Source organism: Periplaneta americana, chromosome 3, assembly GCF_040183065.1.
Source record: "Periplaneta americana isolate PAMFEO1 chromosome 3, P.americana_PAMFEO1_priV1, whole genome shotgun sequence".
In the NCBI taxonomy this organism is placed as follows: domain Eukaryota; kingdom Metazoa; phylum Arthropoda; class Insecta; order Blattodea; family Blattidae; genus Periplaneta; species Periplaneta americana.
In genome coordinates, this window is record NC_091119.1 from 35,746,628 (window position 1) to 35,770,288 (window position 23,661).

General features: G+C 35.9%; 1 protein-coding gene across 7 annotated transcripts in view; it reads left to right on the top strand.

Moving 5' to 3' along the window:
- The window catches only part of LOC138695921 (NACHT and WD repeat domain-containing protein 2), a 138,501-nt gene that overhangs the window by 74,492 nt on the left and 40,348 nt on the right, over nt 1-23,661 (top strand). For all 7 annotated transcript variants that reach the window (XM_069820293.1, XM_069820286.1, XM_069820287.1 and 4 more), the window contains 9 exons: nt 1,607-1,734; nt 1,891-2,125; nt 7,234-7,326; nt 7,784-7,927; nt 10,670-10,807; nt 12,659-12,781; nt 14,095-14,203; nt 16,489-16,685; nt 22,551-22,624. In XM_069820293.1, coding sequence (XP_069676394.1) covers nt 1,607-1,734; nt 1,891-2,125; nt 7,234-7,326; nt 7,784-7,927; nt 10,670-10,807; nt 12,659-12,781; nt 14,095-14,203; nt 16,489-16,685; nt 22,551-22,624 — 1,241 coding nt within the window. The remainder of the gene's footprint in view (nt 1-1,606; nt 1,735-1,890; nt 2,126-7,233; nt 7,327-7,783; nt 7,928-10,669; nt 10,808-12,658; nt 12,782-14,094; nt 14,204-16,488; nt 16,686-22,550; nt 22,625-23,661) is intronic.

Consider the following 23,661-nt stretch of genomic DNA (forward strand, 5'->3'; position numbering starts at 1 on the left):
ACAGTATAGACTATACTATTTCTATATCAACTTTAACTACGGCTTTGGTCCTCAAGATCAGATACTTATAGGAAGTATAACACATTATAGAATATTAATGTTTGGAAATATGCAATATATGCATTGATTAATCACTCAACGAAAAATCATCTGAGACTGAAGTAAGTTTCATAGACTTGTTTTCAAGTGAGAAATAAATGAAGTTTAAGCATGACAAAGAAATTCGCTGTATTTTCAGGACAAAAAATATTCAAGTCCATCATTTTTTTTTTAATTCTGTGTACGAAAGAGAACTAACAAGAATATTGGTAACCTCATAAAATACCCACTAATTTCCTAAATTATAGTTTTAAAAAAGTTTCAAATTAATGCACATTTAATTTTTGTAGAAAGTTATTTTTATCTCTTGTAAAATGTTCATTTCTTGACTTGATCAGCTTTTGCACTGAGGTCTTCAATTATTGTCCGAACCACAAAAGTACCGGTACTATATGAATTATGTTTTCAAGTTACTGACTTCTCTCTCTATACCTATTATTGGAGAAAAATTCGTTCCGGCACTGGGAATCTAACTCAGGACCTTTCAGCTATGCGCGCTGAGTGCTCTTACCATCTGAGCTATGCCGAGACCTGATCCACAGTGCCAGCCGAACTCTCCTCCTTCGTATTGTCAATGGCCTACTACCTGCATTTTAGACATATAAGTCATGTATGCAGGAATGCATAATTAAATTACTTTATGGCCATTTTCGACAACAGTTTATTGAATACTGTTAACTTGATATACAGGGTGTTTCCAGTCTGGTTTTACAAACTTTCAGGGATGATGGAGAAGGGCACATGTATCAATTTGAGATAAGGAACCCTGGTCCGGAAATGACTGAGTCGAAAGTTATAAGCAAAAATAGTTGTGTGGAAATGGAATTGTAATTTGACATCACGTGCCCTCCTTCCCTTAACCTTTGGAACAGTCGTGGAAAGATGGTATGGGCCGGATGTCTCCTACATGGGTACTTGGCCCGATACAATCTGTGAGCTTGTCTACTGTTCCCATTGGCTCATCCGTATTCGAAAATCGGGTCTGCTTATTCCGCTCTCGTGTACTCTTCCATTTCACTAGAATTGATCGACTGGACACTGCAACTTGTACACATACACTGCTGTCTACAGACGTGCATATCAGGACCGTAAACAACGTCAGATGAATACAGTATGTGTAAGATGTACAGATAGATACACCTAAATAAGGTGTACAGAGGAATAAAATTATTCCATTTCCACACAACTATTTTTGCTTATAACTTTCGACTCAGTCATTTCCGGACCAGGGTTCCTTATCTCAAATTGATACATGTGCCCTTCCCCATCATCCCTGAAAGTTAGTAACACTAGCCCGGAAACACCCTGTATGTAGTTTCTCAGTTTCGGGAGTTTCCATTTACAAATGGAGTGTATGAATCTATGGTAAGAGAAATAATTACTGAAGAGCAGGAGAGATGGAAAGTATGATGATGATGACGACGACGACGACGACGACGACGACGACGACGATGATGGCATGTCAAAACGAAAATTTCACAAACACTTTTATTTAATTTTCTGGCAGAGTGTTCTGAAGTCGAGCTACGGGATCGACAGCAGACTATTCCAAGAGTTGATGCAGCAGACAAGCTTTTGTCAGAGGGCAGCCCAGTGCAGCATCAACAGAGAGGCTGTGTTGCAAGAGATTAAGAAGTGAGCACTTTGTTTTCTTAGAAACCATGTGGCTCTTTTTTTACTAGCAAACGTGAATTATGTAAAGTTTGTACAAGATGTGAGGTTTTAACATGTTATAAATTTCGAGAAGATTTCATTGCCTCGTTTGAATTTAGTTTTGTGATGATGTTGCAGTTATATCGTCGGAGAGGCTCAGCACCCATTGGTTGTACACGGACCTCGAGGTTGTGGAAAAACTACGTTGATAGCCAGGGCTGCGCAGTGTTGCCATACATGGCAAACCGAAGCGCTGCTTCTTGTGAGATTTGTGTCTATATCAGCCCAAAGTCATACTACAGAGCAACTACTAAGAAGTATTGTGGACCAATGCTCAGTGTTGACATACGGACAACAGTCCTGGGCTGCGCATGTGAGTATGTGATCTGAAATTGATATGATTCTTAGGTTTTATTACTCTTCCTTTTACTTAACAGTTCTTATGCCCCATACAGATACAAGTAAAGTAACTTATATCGCGTACAGATACGAATAATGTAATGTGTAATGTAACATGTAATAGACCTACTCGTATATAACAAGAATTTGTACATATGGGCTATTCCATAATATGAATAATAATAATATTTCATATTATGAAATCGATCAGTAAAAAACCTCGCATTTTTTTATACTCTAATTTTTTCCCTCTTTATACAAGGTGCTGAGAAGAGTGCATTTGCAAAAATATACTATCGAAAGTCATACGGTTTTCGTATTGTTGAGCGACAAATTTAGCGTATTTTAGAAAAACAAGCCTCTTTCAGCGCTCAGAACTCTGGAACCATTTACTGCAGAACGTTGAACGAGAGCTCATTTTGAAGCTGACATTTGGTAGGTTATGATAAGAGGTAATACTTATTTTTATTGTATACAGAGAGACAGATAATCTGATTTTACTTACTTTTAGGCTTTTTGCCCATTTGTAAAAATGTAAAAAAATATTGAGAAAAAACCTTGCATTATTAAGAGGGATTCGGCATTGTTTGCTTACTGTCACGGCAATAAGTTTCGGGGGTATTAAATAAATTATATTCACACGCCTAGACTTGAAGCAAGCACTGGCCGAGAGCTGAAGATAAGCGAGCTTTGGGCGTCATTTTACTCCTGCGTTTATGAAAACCTGTGTTAAAGCTACCCCAGCTATGCGCTACTAGACGAAACATCACGTGTTTATGTCTCCTGGTCTTGCTTGCCTAGGCTAGCTCCCACCTCACAGTCAGCTGGTTAGTTCACGTGCATACTATTTATTTTCTTTATTTGATTTTTCAGTACTTTCTTCTTAACGTTGCACCACTAAAAAATACGTGTTTATTTGTACTTTCAATGCGGAATCTAACCATATATTTTAAAAATATTTTTTCGTGGGCAAAGGTGTCTTAATTAAGAAAAATCTAAATTTCTCCATTTCCTTAAAAAGTAAGAAAAACTGTTTACATGTCAATATAAACTTTAACTTTTCAGCATCAAAATAAACCATGATTTTGATCATTGAGTGAAAGGGTTTCGGAGCCACAACAGTTTAAAGTTGCTAATTTTATGAAAATACGATAAATTAAAATATTTTAAATTTAAACACTATGAAGTTCTGATGCCTCAAACTTTGCACAAAGCATTGTATCATAGTTGTCTACGGACAGAAAAAGTTTCATTGTATTTAAAAATTGCAAGGTCAATTTTCTCTATATTTCGGTCGATTTGAGATGGAATAGCCCATATGGTATGGTACCGGTATGTTGTATGAAAACTTAGCAATAAATGCTACAGAGAATTATTTTAGATCCACGTAGTCTGAGTTAACATGTCGAACATTCAGGTATTCACTATAAAGATTACTAGTTTTATTTCCTGTACAGGTATTTACTCACGGAAAGCACATGTGAAAGAGGTAATTTTCCAGAAGAGTTACACCACATAACTTCTCCTTCAAACTGGTTACCATACGTCTTCATTTTCCTGGACATGTCTTCGTTTTCAATGGTTAAATTACCGTCTGAGAGGAATTCTTAAAACGATTGCGAATGTCCGTAAATTGGTCTTGTGCATTTAATTTTTTTTAAATGATTGGTTTTAAACAACGGAAGTTAAGATTCTCGACATACCTAGGCTCATTGTTTTATTTACGAGTAAGGAGCTCAGAATGACACTCGACACTTTTTGAAGCTTTGAAGTATAGGGCCATTTTTATTTTCGTTTCCTTATTCTTACTGCTTCACTGGTAGGTTCGCACAAGACTTTCACAAGGTTCTGTTTGTTCTGTTAACTCAATTTGTCTACGTAATTGCCTCACACTCTCACGAGCTTCCAGGCGAGGATCACGAGATTTTTGCCATACTCGCCGAACATTCTGCTATTTCTTTGATTCAAATTCAGTGGTCTAAGGAGTCGACTCGCAGTGAAAGAACTAGCTTTAGTGAACTACGACTTTCGTCATTTCAGTTATGTAGCATTTTATTCGTACTAGTTAAAAATTCCAGACGTTTTAAAGAAAATAAGATATGCAGAGAAATATTCATGAATTATTTAAATGAAAATGAGTGACTGAAATTTGTTTGAACAGTGAAGTTCATTGTTGTAGTATTACTATTTAATACGAGAAAAATTCGTACCGGCACCGGGAATCGAACCCAGGACCTCTCAGCTCTGCGTGCTGAGCGCTCTTTCCAACTGAGCTATGCCGGGACATGATCCACGGCGCTGGCCGAACCCCTCTCGTAATGCTTTTAAGGCCTTACTACCTGCGCTCAGTGTGCAGAGCTGAGAGGTCCTGGCTTCGATTCCCGGTGCTGGTACGAATTTTTCTCGTATTAAATAGTAATAATACATATTGGCTACTTCAGAGTAGTCGTGTAATATTCAATGAGGTGGGCGAGACCTCATACAAAATGAATATGTGATGTATTCATTGTTGTAGTTTTTATGTACAGTAGAAGCCCGACTGTCCGTCACTCTATTAACCGATTGGTGGATTATATATCAGTCTTTCTCTCGCTCTTTTTTCTGCAGAAATATATAAAGTACAGTACATTGAATTAGCACGTTATTTTTTCTAGAGAGTGCTATTATAAATCTTTTCCTTACACAATATGGTCTACTCAGGGGCGGCCCGTCCTTATGTGCTACAGTGCTACAGCACAATGATAATTTTTGCTCAAATAATGTATTTGCAATACCACCATAGTATCTGATCTGCCATTTGACAATTTCCTGTGGTTATGTTCATGACGCGTTATAGAGTGTTTAGTACTTCGGTCTTAGCTCTTTGGTGCCTCAGGGGGTACAATGTGCTACTCAAAAGTCTACATGAGAATGTAGACAATTAATGCACATATGCGAAGCTGAAATCACTGCCCTGATTGGCTATTTTTACGCGGGGAAGTGCTGTAGTCAGCTTCAGCACAACACAACTTGGAGATTGCAAAAGTAAAGTGTAACGAAAGAATGCTTGTTTGTGGAAGAACTCGGAACTATGTACAATGTAGGCCTATTTGGTAATTCAAGTGTCCGACTGCTGCTGCCGTCTACCTGGTTTTGAGGTTCCTCCTGAGGCAGTCAGCAAGCGACGGAGAATGGAATACCAGAAAACTGAAGCCAAGGAAGTATGTGACCGTATAATTCAGAAAACTACTCACCGTTTCCAGTCTTTAAGCTATCTAGACGCAACAAAATTGTTAAACAGCAAATTTTCTGGCAATGTTTCGCATAGCCCAATTTTCCTGAACGCGAACTTGAAGTTGCTGTCAACAGCTATAGTGTACTGAACAAAAGAGTGTTAAAGACACAACTTTAAGTTCTATACGGAACACCTGCCTTCTGGAATAGCCTATAGATGGAGCTGTTCAACTGTTACGATACATAGCCTCCAACAATTCACAGGATCCATTCTATGAAATAACGAAGTTGTTAAATATTTTGGTTACGACACCAATGACCACTGCTGAGCCAGAAAGATGTTTTTCTTGCTTAAAACGCATAAAAACGTTTTTAAGGAACACTATGTCCCAAGATCGCCTCACTGCTCTTACAACACTGTTAATAGAAAAGAGTATGATGTCCAAGATGAAGGGTTTAACACCAGGGTAATTGACAAGTTCTGCAGTAGGAAGGAACGTCGTATGGATTTCATATTTCGTCACTAGGCGAGTCTCAAATTTAGATAAATACATATAAGTGTATACAGTAGGCCTTATAGGAATTGTAGCACACTCATTATTTTGACCACCAGCCGCTACTGGGTCTACTGTTCGAATTGTCGTACTGTATAAAATATTTTCTACAGGTGTCACAAGAAATCTTGTTGTGCTAAATATCGAAAAAAAGGAAAGAGAAACTGTGGCTCATCTTGCATCAGAATACGAGATTGGAGTGTATAAAGTATGTAAATCTACAACATGATACCTCCACTATTCCTATATATTTCACAGACAGCAGGAGTTTCCTTGGTCCTTAAAAACTCGTTATTAACAACCTGACTTAAATTAGTAAAACATTCCGGCAGAACACAGACCTCTGCAAATGATGTTCCACTTCTTCAGCATGCGACTGAACGCAATCCAGGCACGTCGACTCGCCGCCTCAGTAATGAACTGGACATTCCCAGGACAACAGTCTGGAGAGTTCTGCGGTTTACACTCCACAAACGTGCGTACCATCTGCAAGTGCTACATCATTTAGAACAGGAAGATTATTGCTGCCCGTCAGGCTATGTGCCATGATCTGCTTGAGGCTGTTGCTAATGAGAATCTAATGAACCATATCCTTTTAAGTGATGAAGTTACATTTCATACTTGTGGTCATGTGAGTAGGCATAACTGTGGAGCAACGTAATGCTACTTACGAATGACAAAGGGATACATCCAGAATTACTGGTCTATACATCATGTTTCAAAAATCCACAGTCATTGGAGTCACATACTTGAACATGCTTCAACAATTCCTAGAACCACAGCTTACGCAGGATGATGTTTTAAACTCTGTTGTCTTTCAGCAAGATGGTGCTCCATTCCACTTCGCTATGGTTGTGTGTGATTATTGGAATGAAATCTATCCAGATCAATGGATCGGCAGAGCTGCGCCAAGACTTTGGACGTCGCGTTCACCAGACTTAACCCTCACTTAATTTTTTGCTTGGGGCTTTATTAAGTCTCGTGTGTACAAGACAAAGATTCGTGACCTTCCTCATTTACGGCAACGCATTTACGAAGCAGTGGAAGCTAGTGCACCACGCAAGCTTTGTAATGCTTTTAGAGCGATAGTGCAACACTCGGAGCACTGCTACGAAATGGAAGGGGGGCAGATTGAACTGTACTGAATATTGTACATAGACTTCTTACAAATAACATATGTAACAATCATTAACATTGGACCATGCTTTCAACAAAATGGATCGAGACTTTTGGACCATCTGGTATTATTAGTGCTTTTAAATGGAAATATCTACTTATGAGGGTTTTATATATGTTATAACTTATTATATTACAGAGTATAAAAAGTTACACCGAATTGCTGCCTCGATTGTTGGCTGCATCCTGCCTCCATCGTCCTCAAGTCATTATGATTGATGGAATTGATCAGGTACCGTTACAGCTTTTGTTATATTATCATGAATGTTGTCTTTAAATTTATGTGTATGTTATTATACTGTATATTTCTGTATTATTAATGCATTTGTTAGAAATAAACATAACCTATGTTTCATATAAAAACAAATTTATGCAGATACTTGCATGGGAAAGAGAAAGAACTTAAATGTTAAGTCATATTTCACCTGATAAGTTTTCATAAACTTGTTCTAATCACACAGATTTTTACCATTTTTGTATAACTTCATGCATTCATTTTTATTGCTTTATTAATATTTTTGTAACTTAATTTTATCTTTGTGAATTTTCTTAATAATTATAGTCGGAACTCATGTTTGTAAATACCAATAGTAGGTATATATTAATCTCTGGTTTCAGTTATCTAATTTGCTTTAGATCTGTTTAAATGTTGAATGTGCAGTTAATAATAGTAATTGTTGTTGTTGTAGGTGAAAGAATATGGTACACAAAATCTGGACTGGCTGCCAATTAAACTGCCTGAAAATGTGAAGCTTATACTCTCAGTAGCTGATGACAGTCCTGTTTTCGCTGAGATCAAGAAAAAGATTTCAGATTCTTCTGCTCTTATTCCAGTAAGTGTTTTCACACAGCAGAACATATCTTCTTCTTCTTCATCATCGCCACCACCACTACCACCAGCACCCATGTCAACATTGTCAGCATTATGATACTATCGAGCTGGACTCGTGCTCTGAGGTTTCGCTTGGGCATGTGTTCAAATCCTGTTTGATCTACTCTTCATTTCATACTACTTTCCTATTCATTTCATATAATTTCATGTTGGTAGAAAGGTTTCATGGACGGTAAGGTTTCCAAAAGTGTTCACTGTGTTAGGAAGACGCCCTGTGGCGAGACTTGCTAACATTTCAATGATGGTCATTGTGCCAGGTGGAGATCATATAAGTGGTATTCGGAGATAATCTGTAATAGGCTACCTGATGACCATTAAGAAGCTGTGTGAAACATCTCTGTGATAAACCACAATTAGAATTTTCCATTCTTTCTGGGGATTGAATATATAAAGAATCCACCTAAACAGTATATATACGTACAAAAGAACTTCCGTCGATCTTCTCCACACATACACATACACATTCGCGCATACAATACACATGCATGTGAATGCATGCACACACACACACACACACACACACACACACAAAATACACATAGACACACACACACACATGCGCACACAACACACAGTGAAATATCCAATCAACTGACAAATTAAAACTGAGAAAAATGGAAAAGAGAATTGCAATCAACATCAAATGGTAAAATAACAAGATCTTTTCCAACCCTACCAGAATGCAAACAAAGGTTACATTAACATTGAACCTAACAATATTTCTAACAGGTTATGAAACAAGATGATATTAGCCACTGGCGTAACTTAGTTGGTTAAGGCGCTTGCCTGCCGATCCGGAGTTGTGCTCGGATGTCGGTTCAATTCCCGTTCGGGCTGATTACGTGGTTGGGTTTTTCCCGAGGTTTTCCGCACCAATATGGCGAATCCTTAGTCTCATCTCGCTATCTCCAGAATGGAGGTATCATGTGGTTAGCACGATGAGCCCCCCAGCTGTTATAGTTGGTTTGCGTAACTGGATTTCACTACCTATCGTAGCTCTCCAAGTGCATCACGATGCTGGGTGGGCACTGGTCCCATACACTGGTCAACATTTCATAAGAAAATTTGTTCCCTCATGAGGACTCGAATCAGCGCGCATTCTGTAACGCGAGTCCCAGATAAGATGCTTTAGACCACGACGCCACGCCATGGCACAGGACAGATTTAAAAATAAGCGCAGCATAAATGACACCAAATGCTACTGGCTCAGTGACCAATAATGCATTTAGTATTGTCAGTAATTTTAATGAAGAAATAAATTCATTCAAATGGACTAAAATATTGTAGGAAAGTATTAAAAGAGGAAAACGAAGTACAGTCAACTCTGGATATAGTGAACATTCGGCTATAGTGAACCTAATTCGTTGGTCCCAACCCCGCATACATTAAAAAGTACAGTAATATTTCCATTTATAGTGAACTCTCGCTTCGGTTATAGCGAACCTTGTATCCTGACAAATTCTTATTTGAAGTCAGACCTTCTTGTATGAAATTGAAAGAATGTGTTGAGGATAACATTGTAAGTATCTTACTCCTTTAGTCAATAGACAAAAGTAGGATTAGTGATGCATTAGTGATTCTTAGACAATGAGCTGTACTGTAAATCCAGGCAACGCATGACGACCTTGCCTCACTCCATCGTCGAAGGGTTGACATTCTGTTCTCAGGCACTCTACTTTACTGTTATTTCTAATCCTCCACCGTCAAAGGGTTGCCTTTTATTCTCAGAAACATTTTCATTATGACAGATAGCATCGAAACAACGAAAATGAAATTGCCTTCTTTTATTAAAAGGGGACGGACATTATGTCCAGAGCATAAATGAAGGTAAGATTTCGATGGCTTTCAAACTCCATCAACCCCCTCCCAGTTTCCATTAAGTGACCCGGGAAATTCCAAGGCTGAGTACGCAGACACATCATTTGTCATTTCTATTTGATCAGTCTGTTTCTAGTGTTCCAACAGTGACTGTACTGTATAAAAATGTCGAAGCATAAAGTGTTTTCTTTGGAAGATAAGGTGAATATTATAAGTGACATTGAATGTGGTCTTTCACAAGCGAACGTGGGTCGACAGCATAGGTTAAGTAAATCAACTGTGAGTAACAGTATACAGTGTATCCATTCCACAACAATTAAATATTTTATTTTCTTGTTCACAATTTCATTCATTTCTGTCATTTAAGGTTAGGGAAGAGATATTTCAGATTTAGTGAACCTTGGATATAGTGAACGAAATATGCAAGTCCGCAGAGGTTTGCTATAACTGGAGCTGATTGTATCTTATTAATATGCTTAATAGTGTATTTTGTTTTTGAATAATACGTTTCATTGTTGTGTGTGTGGAATCGTTGGAAGGGGAAAGGATAAACGATTGCCAAAGCAATCGCAGATGAGTTTCAAGGTTGCAGGCAAATATTGCATCTTGACTGCCTGAACAAATGAATAGGAAACAACAATGTGATAATAATATCATTTATTTTTGCATTATGTTTACTACAATATTAAAAATTAGGAGGATTTCGTGTTAAATTAATGTACTTTCTGTAAAAATAAAAAAGGAATTTTTTAAACTTAAAATATTTAAGAACCGGTTCTATGAACTGCGACAAATTTAACAGTCAGTTCAGGTGAACTGGCTGAATGACATCACTGACATTATTTACTGTTTTCTTATATTGAAGATGCCTGCACTTGGGAAAGTAGAAGCCCAATCCATCCTGATGGCATCTGTGATGCAGTACAACCACAGTGTGAGCAGCCGTGTTCAAGACTGCGTTCGATCTTCAGTTCAGGACTGCACTTTGCCTCTTTACGTGAAGGTAATGTGCTTGATGTTGTATAGTGAAACTTCGATTGTTGTCCTATTCGACTATCGTCTTTTCTGCTAATCATCTTTTAGTATTTAGTACCATTAAATTTTACAACCAACCAGAACCTTGCATCTACAGTCCATCAGAATCAGCAACTTTAAAATCTGCTGAGTGCGATGAGGAACAACAAACTTCATTGAAGAAATCCTTTGATGAACACTGATGCATTTTTTTTTTAATTTAAGATAGTACAATGTCATCAATGAGTTCATCTCATATATGAATTATAAAATGTACACTATAATAGATGTAGCTTAGTTGGCTGTGATGTTAAACTAATTCTAGCAAAAATATTAATTTATTTAATTAATTAGCCATACCCGTGCGCTCCGCTGCACCTGTTAGAAATAAATATAAAGTAATTCCATAATTAAAATAGGACGTCTGATCCAGGAAACATTCGTGTTTGATAGAAGGATAAATCTTTTAATATGTTACTTGATTTAAATTGTATTTAAATAACTAAAATGCGATCATTTTGGTCCAGAGAGCACTCAGAAGTTACTGTAATAATATTAAAGCATTATGTCCATCTAGAGAAACTACACTTTCCAATGGTGAAATAATAATTAATTATACAAATCGGTTAATTTAGCTTTCGATATTACTTCATACAAACACAGAAACATTCTCTGTAGGCTATGTTTCATAGCTTTCGATTGTTGTTGGCCAAGGCCCCTTATAGATGTAGTCATTTGTTTTCATTTCATTACACCACCTTAGATGGCATTGTATTTTAATTTTAAAACTCATTTATCTCATTAAATATCAGTCCTATCAAAATTTTGCAAAGAATAAAACTTATCGGAAATCATTTTTAAAGAAACTTTTGTTATGTAACATATTTCACAAAAATCAATAATAAGCGAGATATTTCGATTTATTTAATTCAGGCCCCCTTATAACCCCCCCTTTTAAATAACGTATTTTGAATGTCATATACCCTAATATCTAAGTTACAGCGAACTTAATTTATATTCCAATTTTCATATAAATCGGTTCAGCCATTATCGCGTGAAAAGGTAACAAACATCCAGACAGACAGACATACAAACAAAAATTAAAAAAAAGCGATTTTCGGTTTCAGGGTGGTTAATTATATATGTTAGGACCAATTATTTTTGGAAAATCGAAAATTACCAGAAAAATTTCGGCTACAGATTTATTATTGGTATAGATAGATAAGTTACATTACAATTGTTCAGTTAAACTGAGTGAAGGATCATAATCCACAAGCTAATAATACAATAATCACTGCCAAAGAATGAACATTGAGAAACTGAGATTAATATGGCGGGAGCATTTCTCAGAGCCGAAATTTATAACAATAACACTACCTGTTAGTAATAAGTTATCAAGTTGTCGACAAATTAATTAAAGAACACTTGGAAAGCTAACCTTTGTCAGGAAAGTTTTCGTAAGAACATGTTGTAGCACTCTTGGAGATGTTTGAAATGTAAGATCGTCAATTTGCATATGAGCATTCTGATAAACTATTGTTGCACCATGAAAGATCGTGTACCATTTTATGTTTTTGTAAAATATATTTACACCTCAAGGGCCATAATTGCTTCATACATATGATAAGTTCAGGAAGCTAGTTCTGAAGGTGATCCCTAGGGTTTTTTAATATCTTACAGTAATACGAGTAGTTATTGGAAGAGAAGGCCTTATGGTCTTAACTATGTCAAGCAAAATAAAGTTGCTGGTGCTGCCGCTGCAAGTTCAAGAAATTCTGTATTATATTGCCGACAGGATGTTTATTTTGCATTAAGACATAGGTCTGATACATGGTTCTAGGTGCTAGCATGGCAGACATCCTGGTGGACTGATAAAGATCATGACATTGTGCCAAAAGGAAATTTGACAGACCAACTCCACCTCATGCTGCAAGAGCTGGAAGTCATCCTAGGCAAAGAAAGGGTATGTCTATGGATAAAGAAATACTGGTATGTTAGTTTTACATTTATTTGTCCAAATTGCTTTTGATGGTTTACTCGCTTACTTTTTATTACTCCACTTGACAAGATATATTGCATAGGAAAAGTCAATACGGTAGTTATTAATTTAGTTGAAATATTCATCAACATAATAGAAACTTTTTTTAGTTTAATTTGCAATTCATGTTTTTATTTTCAGATAAGTCAGTTATTAAATACAATAAATAATGTTAAAATCTTCAATCTCATGACTTATCAATTTTATTAAAATTTGTTAATACATGTTAAATATAAAAAGTTCCACTATAAAAAAATCCACTATGTAATTTAGATATTGTAGAAGCAAGTTGTATCTGATGATGTCGTAAAAGGCGAAAACTTTATACGTTATTTATATTTAACATGCATTAACAAATGTTAATAAAATTGATATATCATAAGATTGAACATTTTAACATTATTTATTGTATTTTTTAGTTCAGTTTTAAAATAAGAAACCTTACTTACATTCTTAATATCTTCAGGCAATTTTTTATATAATTTCAATCCAATAACATTTGAACTGGTCTGGTTCAGTAAAATTCTTATTTTATTAAGTGAGTCATGTAGGAAATAAAAGGGATAAAAGTATTTTGTACACGTGAAATTGTACAAATATGTATTGTATTAATTCTCTAGTTTTGTTACCCTTTTATTTCATTACTAGCTATACCCGTACTCTTCGCTGCATGTCTTGTTATAAATAAATATCATTATTTATTTATTTTATTTAAATAACATTTGATGATTTACATCCAACTCTTAATTTATTGAATGGAATGTGAAATGCATTACATTGTCTGGTATCAAGGCCATGAAAATTCCCATTCTGGATGAATACTTCCTATTACAAAATACGTAAGTACACAAATTTAAAATATATAAATTAGGAAAAGTTAAAATTTTGAAAGATTTAAAATATTCTTTACACGAAACTGTAAAATGTATTCCAGCCATACACCTTATTATTCTCTTTTGAGATAGGAATACATCGGTTTAGTGGTTATCGTGCTTACCAACAGATCTACTTTTTGGCGAAGATGAAGGATTTTTAAGATAGCAAAAGACCTTAACATGACTCCCTGTTTCGTACTGAAGGTACAGTACCTATAAACGATGTAAATTGCCAGACTTAGAGGGTGGTACAAAGCAATCCACTAAACAAAGAATATTTAATAAAGTCTCTTCTTTCTCTTTGACCAGAAACCCACACAATATCCGCCACGCCTCTTTTAACAATGTCCCTTTTTCTTGCAGGTTGAGCATGCTTTAGCCTTGCTTACGGCAGCCAAAACTGGTCTTAGCGATTCGGAGATGCTGGATCTTCTAGCTCACGATGCAGCCTTCCACAGCCAAGCTACTTATGGTGAGGTACACATAGATGTTGGTGTTGTGGTTAGTGTAGCGTGATCAAGCTTAGTGTAAATTGTCATATTATTCGTCAAAGAAGGGAAGAGAGAAGCAAGTTTTGGAAATTTAGGAGTAGTGTCTGTGCTATACTTTAATTTCATTCAGTCTGAAGCAATCAACTTAAAGCCAACCCTGGCACGAACACTGTTCAACTTTGGTTATCTTCATTGCGTACCACTGCGATCAGACGACTGACGTAGGGAGCATGATCACGCCCAGACTGGGGCTCTTATATCTCATCTGGTGACAACATGAAGAAGTTCATTTAACGTAAAGGATGCTATGCATAGACATTTCGCTAGCCCACGCTACGAACATACTAAACTAGCCCCGGCTATCGACTGATTACTTGTACAGGATTCATAGCATATCATATCGCTAACATTGGTTTACGAATACGAAAAACATTAGTTTGCTGATCATCCACCGGAAGCCCGCGCTAAGAATGTCTATGAATATGGCACAGTTCTTGTGGTATGTCATATCTATTATAGTGTTATCTTCTTTACAAAGTAAATAATTAGGAGTAGAAAAAGTATTTATTTTATATAATAGATGGGCAGCCAAACAATCATGTCCCGTATATAATCTAAAAAAGTGCGACAGCTTTCAATCGTGAACATTCTGGAATTAAATGTTTATTGTGTAATAGAACATTCCATTGCTTATTTACTCTCTCTTGTATTAATTTTTCATGTATTTATTGCCGGATGACTTTCTTAATTATTAGTTTTGACGACTAAAACGATAAACATGAATTTGTAATTTGTTGGATAATTGTTTTTATAAAACTTTGATAAGAGATATTTTGGAGATTTTGCACCGTTCAATAAATGCAGTGACACCCACTGTTTCGAAGTTACATATTGGCCTCATGATTAAGGAAGGAAGAGAAAGGAAAACCTAATTTAAATATCATTACCAGTTTTGGTTCTTTTAGTTCTTTTCTTGGACTTACCTGTACATTCATTTGACGAAAATTCATCCACCAATAGCTTAGGGGATAAAAAGCTGTATTCGAGTTTCGAAACTGTGCTGGGAAGTAGGTTCGAATACTGATTAGACTGATTACTTTGTTTGGTTTTATCCAACGTTTTCTCCAACTGTAAGGCAAATGGTAAATAATTCTTGGACTCATCTTGTCAAAATAACATTTCGCTATCTCCAGTTCTACTAACGTTAAATAACAGTACAATACAAGCAAGGAAAGAGAAAAATTCAAGTTCAAGAAGGGAATTTCTAGTGAAGAAAGGCTAAATATTTAACGAAGGAACTCACTGTCACTGGTGTAGTCTCCCATTAAAGTAAAATAAAAAATTGCGTTACAGTTAAAGTAGGGTCCCCAGACATATTATCACTGAGCAAGTTTAGTATGCGCACCCATCAAATATGCCAATCTTTCAAAGTGTATGTGTAGTAAAGTTTACTACACAAACACTTTACTAACTAACTAAGGGTAAGTAAACAAATAGTGAACAAAATTGTTAGGGAGCATATTTGCATTAAGTTTAAGCTTCCTTATGTAAGTTGCTTTCAAATTGTTTTTACTAAGTTATTACAGAAATAGCTTCAAAATACTCTTCACGTGACAATATTTTTATAAATCAACCCGCCTTGATCTTGTAATACTTCTCTAAAGAATGAATTTCACTTAACAATTGTTTATTTTGAAGAATCGTTTCATGAAAAGCAACACAGTCCTCACTGAAGAATAATTTTACAACAAGCATGGATTTTACTGTTTTTATAGACAATTTATTTTTCTCATCAGTCCATAAGGCGTTCATGTGAGAAAATAATCTTTCGACATTCACACATTTGTTCCAGAGATGCACATAATGAACTCTACTGCCCTCTTCAAATTTGAGAGTGCTCCTTCAGTACTTTTAAAAAGATCCACCCAGACTTCATCCAAACGTTTGGTGTTGCCAACACTCACCTTGAGAAATTAATAACTCACAATAATATTGTTTCATAATAATTCATCTACAGTCACCTGCAATGATGAAGTGCGATGTTTGTAATCTGTAATATTGAATAGAAATTGCAACTTTTCCGTTTTTTCTCAGTTTAGAACTCTAAAATACGGGACGAAAAACTGTCCCAAAGACTTTTCTCGAGACAACGGGATGCATTAGCGAAAAACGGGATCATCCTTTTTTTACAGGACGTCTGGGAACCCTAAGTTAAAGAGGAGAACTACAGCCCATGTTATAATCGTATTCTTTTTTCCAATTGTAGTTTTGTGGGCACCTGGATGCTTGTTCTGGGCCAGGCTGAACAAGTACCTGGCCCCATTTCTACTGTGGTCAAGTGTGGATGGCCCAAGCACATTACACTGGCGGGATGAGATGCTGTTCAGTGCTGTCAAACAGAAATACCTCGGGGACCAAAACAGAAGGCACTGGGCTCACCAGACTCTCATCCAGTATTATCAGGTATCCCAGTTTCAAGTTATTTTCATTCATTGCATTATCATCTACTTCTCTGTAGCTTAAAACTTACTTATATTGGATAGCCTAAATTGTGTTTATATCTTATTTACAATACAGTAAAACCTCATACGAAATTATCCTACTGAAAAAAATCTAATGGGATAGAGTTCAAAACATTAGCAAGACTAAAACAATGTAATCTTCATCTTACGATGTTTGGTGACGAATATACGTCCGTTGATGTGACATATTAATGAATTTAAATACTATTATAGTCACAATCGTGCCATGGTATGAAAGAAATATTTCACAACCTCGAGCGGGAATCGAACCTGCGACTTCCTGTTCTCCAGTCAGGCACTCTACCACTGAGCTATCGAGTTCGTCTCACGCCATAGGCTTGGAATTAGCCTTTCATACTGGCGACTCTGTCACATCAACGGAAGTGTATACGTCACCAAACATCGTAAGATGAAGACTACATTTGTAAAAGTTTCTTTCAACCCATAAGCAGTGCTGACTAGATCAGACGCTATGGACAGTACTCTATAACAGAGTCGCCAGTATGAAAGGATAATTCCAAGCCTTTGGCGTGAGACGAACTCGATAGCTCAATGGCAGAGCGCCTGACCGGAGAACAGGAAGTCGCAGGTTCGATTCCCGCTCGAGGTTGTGAAATTTTTCTTTCATACCATGGCATGATTGTGACTATAATAGTATTTAAATTCATTAAAACAATGTAGTTACACGTGTCCTGTCGTTGATTTGTAGCCTGCTGACCAGAATTTTGAGCTTCATTCTCTGGAGGGAAAGTGGCATTACATTAATAAATTTCTGTATATTAAAGAGAAGGAATATTTGCGGATAAGGCTATTTCCCCTCCACTTACACTCTACACCAATTTATGCTCTTACGTTACTTTGATGGATTGGGTTGCTTACGAACAATTTTCATCCTTCTTCAATGTAGTATAAGAGAAAGTATATATGCATTAAAATAAACATTGCTTATGTATAAAATATATCTGCATCGTTAGTCCCATGTAGTTTCAGTATGCAGCATTATAATTCTTTCTTTACATAGCTTTAAAAGTGAATGCTTTATTTTTAATACATAAAATAAAACACTGAGGATAGCTACATTCATAGAAAATAATGGTTTCCTACATATTTTTAATAAAGAGATAATATTTAAAACTGTTATAACTAATTTCCAAGTTCCGCATACTGTACTCATTCCCAACTGGGAAAAGAAAATTTTCCCTGAAATATTGTAAGTCCGTTGCTATTGATGATTTAATGTTACATTTGTGCAATAATTAGTTTGTGAAGTATCAATTAGTAAACTAGAATGAGTTGTTATGGTACCACAAAATCATAATAACGTTCCTGGTGACACAGTAGTTTAATTAAAAGGGACGTTAAATAACAATGATGATAATAATAATAATAATAATAATAATAATAATAATAATAATAATAATCATAATCATAATAATAATCACTATTAATATCGTCACCATCACTGATAATATCATCACCACAATCATGATCATCATCATCATCATTATCAGTATAAACATAATGATAATATTATTATGATGTACCGAAGTACATATGATATTTCCGTGCAGAAATTCTGCGTTATCATATGATGAAGGATGGATAGAACAGAGAAAAATCCTCTCCGGCACCGGGACTTGAACCCGGGTTTTCAGCTCTACGTGCTGATGCTTTATCCACTAAACCACACCGGATTCCAGTTCCGATCGAATCCCCTCAGTTGAAGTTCTATCTCTCAGTTTCCCCTTTGGTGGTCTACCCTCATGTACTGTGTCACAGAATATGTGACAGTGGCACAATGTCCAACGCACTATGTACAGAGGTGCACTCATTACAAGTGACTCACATATTCTGTGACACAATGCATGAGGGTAGGACACCAAAGGAAAACTAAGAGACAGAACTTAAACTGAGGGGATTCAATCTCGCATCGGAACTGAAATCCGGTGTGGCTTAGTGGATAAAGCGTCAGCATGTAGAGCTGAAAACCCAGGTTCATGTCCCAGTGCCGGAGAGAATTTTTCTCTATTCTATCCATCCTTCATCATAAAATAATAATTATTGGCCACCCTACCCCATTACTCCTGGCTAAGTTGTCTCATAAGTGGTGCTTTCTTGATATCACTTGTGAGGTTCAGACCTGTCTTCAGACAGTTGACTAGATAATAATAATAATAATAATAATAATAATAATAATAATCACTATTAATATAGTCACCATCACCACAACATCATCATCAATTCATCATCATCATCATCAATATCATCATGATAATAATAATAATAATAATAATAATAATAATAATAATAATAATAATAATAGTAATAATGAACATTAAATCAATATTACCTCTAATTGAGGTTGTTATGTTCATCTATTATCAGACAGTAATTTCACTTGACGATATGTGTTAGAGGAAGAACAATTTGTTTGTATGCATCTGAAAATTGATTAGTGAAATAAGTTACTAGTAAGCAATGTATGCAGTAAAGGAGGAAAGGAACTGGCCACCCTACACCATTATCTCCTGGCTTAGTTGCCTCGTGAGTGATGCCTTATTGGTGTTATTTATGATATTCAAACCTGTCTTTGGATAGTAGACTAAACAACATCACTATATCACCATCATAATCACTATTATTATCATAATATTATAGCTAACATCATTATGATCACCACCACTACTGACACCGCTACAGCCACCACCACCATCATCTCCTCTTCCTGTATCTTGTTACTCTTACATTAGGCGCTTGTTGCCTACAGCAATCCACATTTGTTCAATAAATTTGTTTGGACATATTATACTTCTTGTACTGATTTGGTTTATGAATTGTGGTTTTGGTAAATGTCTTGAAAATTTCATATTCGATTATCTCTATGTTCTATTAGTTTGTTGTAGAAGTTAAATATTTCAGTTCTTCTTGTATGTCGTCCTTTCTCTTTTTATTCATTTTTCTGTATCGTGCCATATTTCTCAAGAACATTTCATTTCCGTAGTAAACCAATATGATCTTGCAAATCTGGCTTTCAGGTAGTAGCTCCCTGTAAAGCAGGTTTGAATAATTTCAAGGAAAAATTGTTCCGGGGCCGGGTATTGATCCCGGGACCCTTCGCTTAGCGCGCGAATGCTCTACCGACTGAGCTACCCCATGACACCGTCACAATTTTTCCTTTGTATCCACATAACTCAAATGAGCTGACAAGACGCCAGAACTCAACTATGAATGCACACAAATACTTGTGTGACTTAAATTGTGGCTTTCTGTTAACGTATCTCTAGAGGTACGTTAACAGAAAGCCACAATTTAAGTCACACAAGTATCTGTGTGCACTCATAGTTGAGTTCTGGCGTCTTGTCATCTCATTTGAGTCGTGTGGATACAAAGGAAAAATTGTGACGGTGTCGTGTATAGTTCCTGGGGTAGCTCAGTCGGTAGAGCGTTCGTGCAGTAAGCGAAGGGTCCCGGGATCGATACCCGGCCCCCTGAACAATTTTTCCTTGAAATTATTCAATATGGTCTTGTCTTTTTCAAAATTTTATCCTTGTTTTGCTTACTATAATAATTTTGATTTAGACACTACATTCTAACATTTTGAAACTAATATCTTTACTAGTTCAATATTGTAATTACTGTGTGATAAAATCATTTTGCAACACAGCTTTCATTATCTTCATTTTGTCTACAGTATCACTATATGATAAAGTGGATCTCAGCTATTTACAGGGTAGATCTACTGGGTATTCATTTCAAAGTGTGTCATGACATCACTGTTGTGAGTCAGCGATTTGAAGCGAGTTTCAGCTTTTATGTCAGAGAAATTGCCTATTATTCAAGGCGTTCAATCTGAACTTGAGAACGTGTACAGTATAACTTGAACGTCGTAGCAACATGGCGGTCTGTACTGTCTGTGTGCTACCATAACCTCTTTCGAAGTGCGTTTTGCGCGGGCAAGTCATACACAGGGTATTTGTTATCATCGGTTGCGTACGGCAACATTCCATACACAAATCAAATGCTCCGTGTCCATGTTGACCGTCCAAGTTAATGTCAACAAATACGTAAGTAATCGTCTTAACCCTCTCCCCATATCCCGACAGTAAGAAAAAAACTCATCTCAGTACGTGTTTCCAAACAGTTCACATTCCTGCCACTACCAGCATTACCGTACGTATTGGTATGTACTCTTCAGAATGAACACCGTACTTGCTAGCAGTAGCGGCCAATGATCCAAATCCTCGGTGAGGCCAGATGCAACTAGTTTAAGTGCCTCCGATAGAAAATGTTTATTTATGATATTAATTATTATTGTTGTTATATTATTAATATCATTATTACTATATTATTATTATTGTTATTATTATTATTATTATTATTATTATTATTATTATTACTAGTAATGAAAAATAATAATTTCACTCACCAAATTTCACTCACTGATTGTTTCAGTGTGATGAAGCAACCCATATTATGTGTGCCCTTTCTTTCTTTTCTTTTTATTTTTTCTCCTTTGACAGCAACAAACAAGGCCAACAGAGAAGTTTATTTTGCACCACATTATCACTTAACCATTTATGTTGCCCATACCAGGATGCAATATAAACTCGCGTTTTAAGATTATCTGTCAGAAAAATTGTCAGCGATGTCGTAGGTATCTTGGTAGGCTCTCTCTTTATTTAAAACTTCCTTTCTTTCAATATCATTTCTTCTCGAAAAAGGACACTCTAACAATGAATTAACTACACCAGCATTATTTCTGGCATTTGTTTCTGTTTATATTTTCCCGAAATACATAACAACATTGGTCCAGATTCACTACATGAAGTACAATAGTTCAACACCCTCACTTAAGTCATAAACTAAGACATAAGAGAACAGAATAGTATGGGTCTCTGCCTGCCAAAGAGCTGGAATGTTTGTTATTTATGGCCTATTTAGGAAGACAAGTCATCCTATTCCCATCCCACTCTACCCTTGAGGCCGGCCCATGGTTGAGAGGAGTGAAACCTGACCAGGCCAGACGAATTGTGCCTCAGTTACAACGTTTAAAGCGCAACGTCAAGAGCCCGCGAAGACAAACGAAAATCCAGAAGCAGACCCGGCACGAGCGATCCTGGCCTCAGGAACAAATTTTACTGCAAAACAGGTCTATATACATCACAAGCCAGACCCGGCACGAGCGATCCTGGCCTCAGGAACAAATTTTACTGCAAAACAGGTCTATCTACATCACAAAGTTTTCAAATGCTTCTACAGCTATATATGCTTCATTCAAATAACTAATACATTACATAAAAACAAAATTTGATTTCAGTTAAGCCAAGTGACTGAGGCCCGGCCTCACTTGCCTCAGTCAATCAGCCGCCACTGCTTGTTAGGCAACTTCTCAGGCACATATGTAATACACCTTTGCGGAAATGTAGGAAGATTGAATTCTCTAGGCTCATCGGCTAGCCACATGACGGCATACTGCGAGCCATGACACACTTTGAACTAAACACGCAGTATATTAAATTGTTTATACCATACTCTGCTTGTGCTTTTCTTGAGAATATTTTGTATGAAGGTTTCACTGACTTACTGTATTGTTGCTAATGCTTAATATAAATTATTGATCTAGTAATAGTACTCTGCCAGTAAAAATAAATCTATTAATAAATAAATATATGGTCTACAAATAACTGGAACTGAAGAAGGCTATCTTGATAAAAATAATAACTGAGAACGACCATCATAAATAATTAATGCCTTAAAGTTGTAAAATCTTTCCATGCGATTATGTAACGTCACACGCGTGCTGTAGGGCAAATGGGCAGATGAACCACCCCGTGGGATGACTGGTCGACATCTGCCACAGCCTGACAAAACCGACAAGTGGTAAGATGAGCTCGATGTTATCACTTGAATATTGTTTTTATTTTCTGGTTTGCAGGCATGATATTTTTATGTTCTTTTGATGTTTGCATAAGTATGTTGCACATATTTCACAGCATGTGTTCAGTGTTTTATCACTTTTTTTTAAAGCTTTTTTCTTAACGCAAATCTGGAGTCAAATGTGAGATGTGTCTTTCCGTTGTTTCTTAATCGTAATGAGTAGGGCCAGGAAGTTCATGCATTTGCATATATTTTTCCTTTGGCTGTAATTAATTGCTGATTAATTATCTTCACGAGTCATCAACATTTAAGCTTATCAAACCAAATTTTATGTTGCATATATTTGCATATTTTGGCTTCTTTTTATAAATGCATATTTCATGATATGTATATTATTGTAACATATTTTCGCGTTTAAGCTCGTCAAAGCTGATTTTATGTTGCTTAAAAATGCATAGGATTTTTAGAATAAAAGCACTATATTCTATTTTCGAAAACTGGTATTGAAATAATTATAATTATTTTTACCAGAAAATTATTGAAAGTTTTGCAGCACACCTAGCGAATTTCATGGTAAAGTAGTGTGCCACTCTCAACAATAAAATATGTAAGTTTAATCTCATCTAGTTTGACTTGTAATAATATTATTATTATTATTATTATTATTAGTAGTAGTAGTAGTATTATTATTATTATTATTGTTGTTATTATTATTATTATTATTGTTATTATTATTATCATTATTATTATTATTATTATTATTATTATTATTATTATTATTATTATTATTATTAGCCTATTATTATTATTATAAATTCAAAGGAAATTTATTTCATTATGTTCGTACAGATTTCTGCCTAATAACTCCGAGTATAACTATAATAAAAAATGCGAGTACTTTAAATGTCGAAACTTGCATGCTAGACGTCATGATCTCGATTACTTATTCTTATGTAAGGTCCTTAAAGGTGACATTAATTGTCAATCTTTCTTGAACAGTGTCAGCCTTCGTATTCCTATTTAAGGACATGAGACATCAC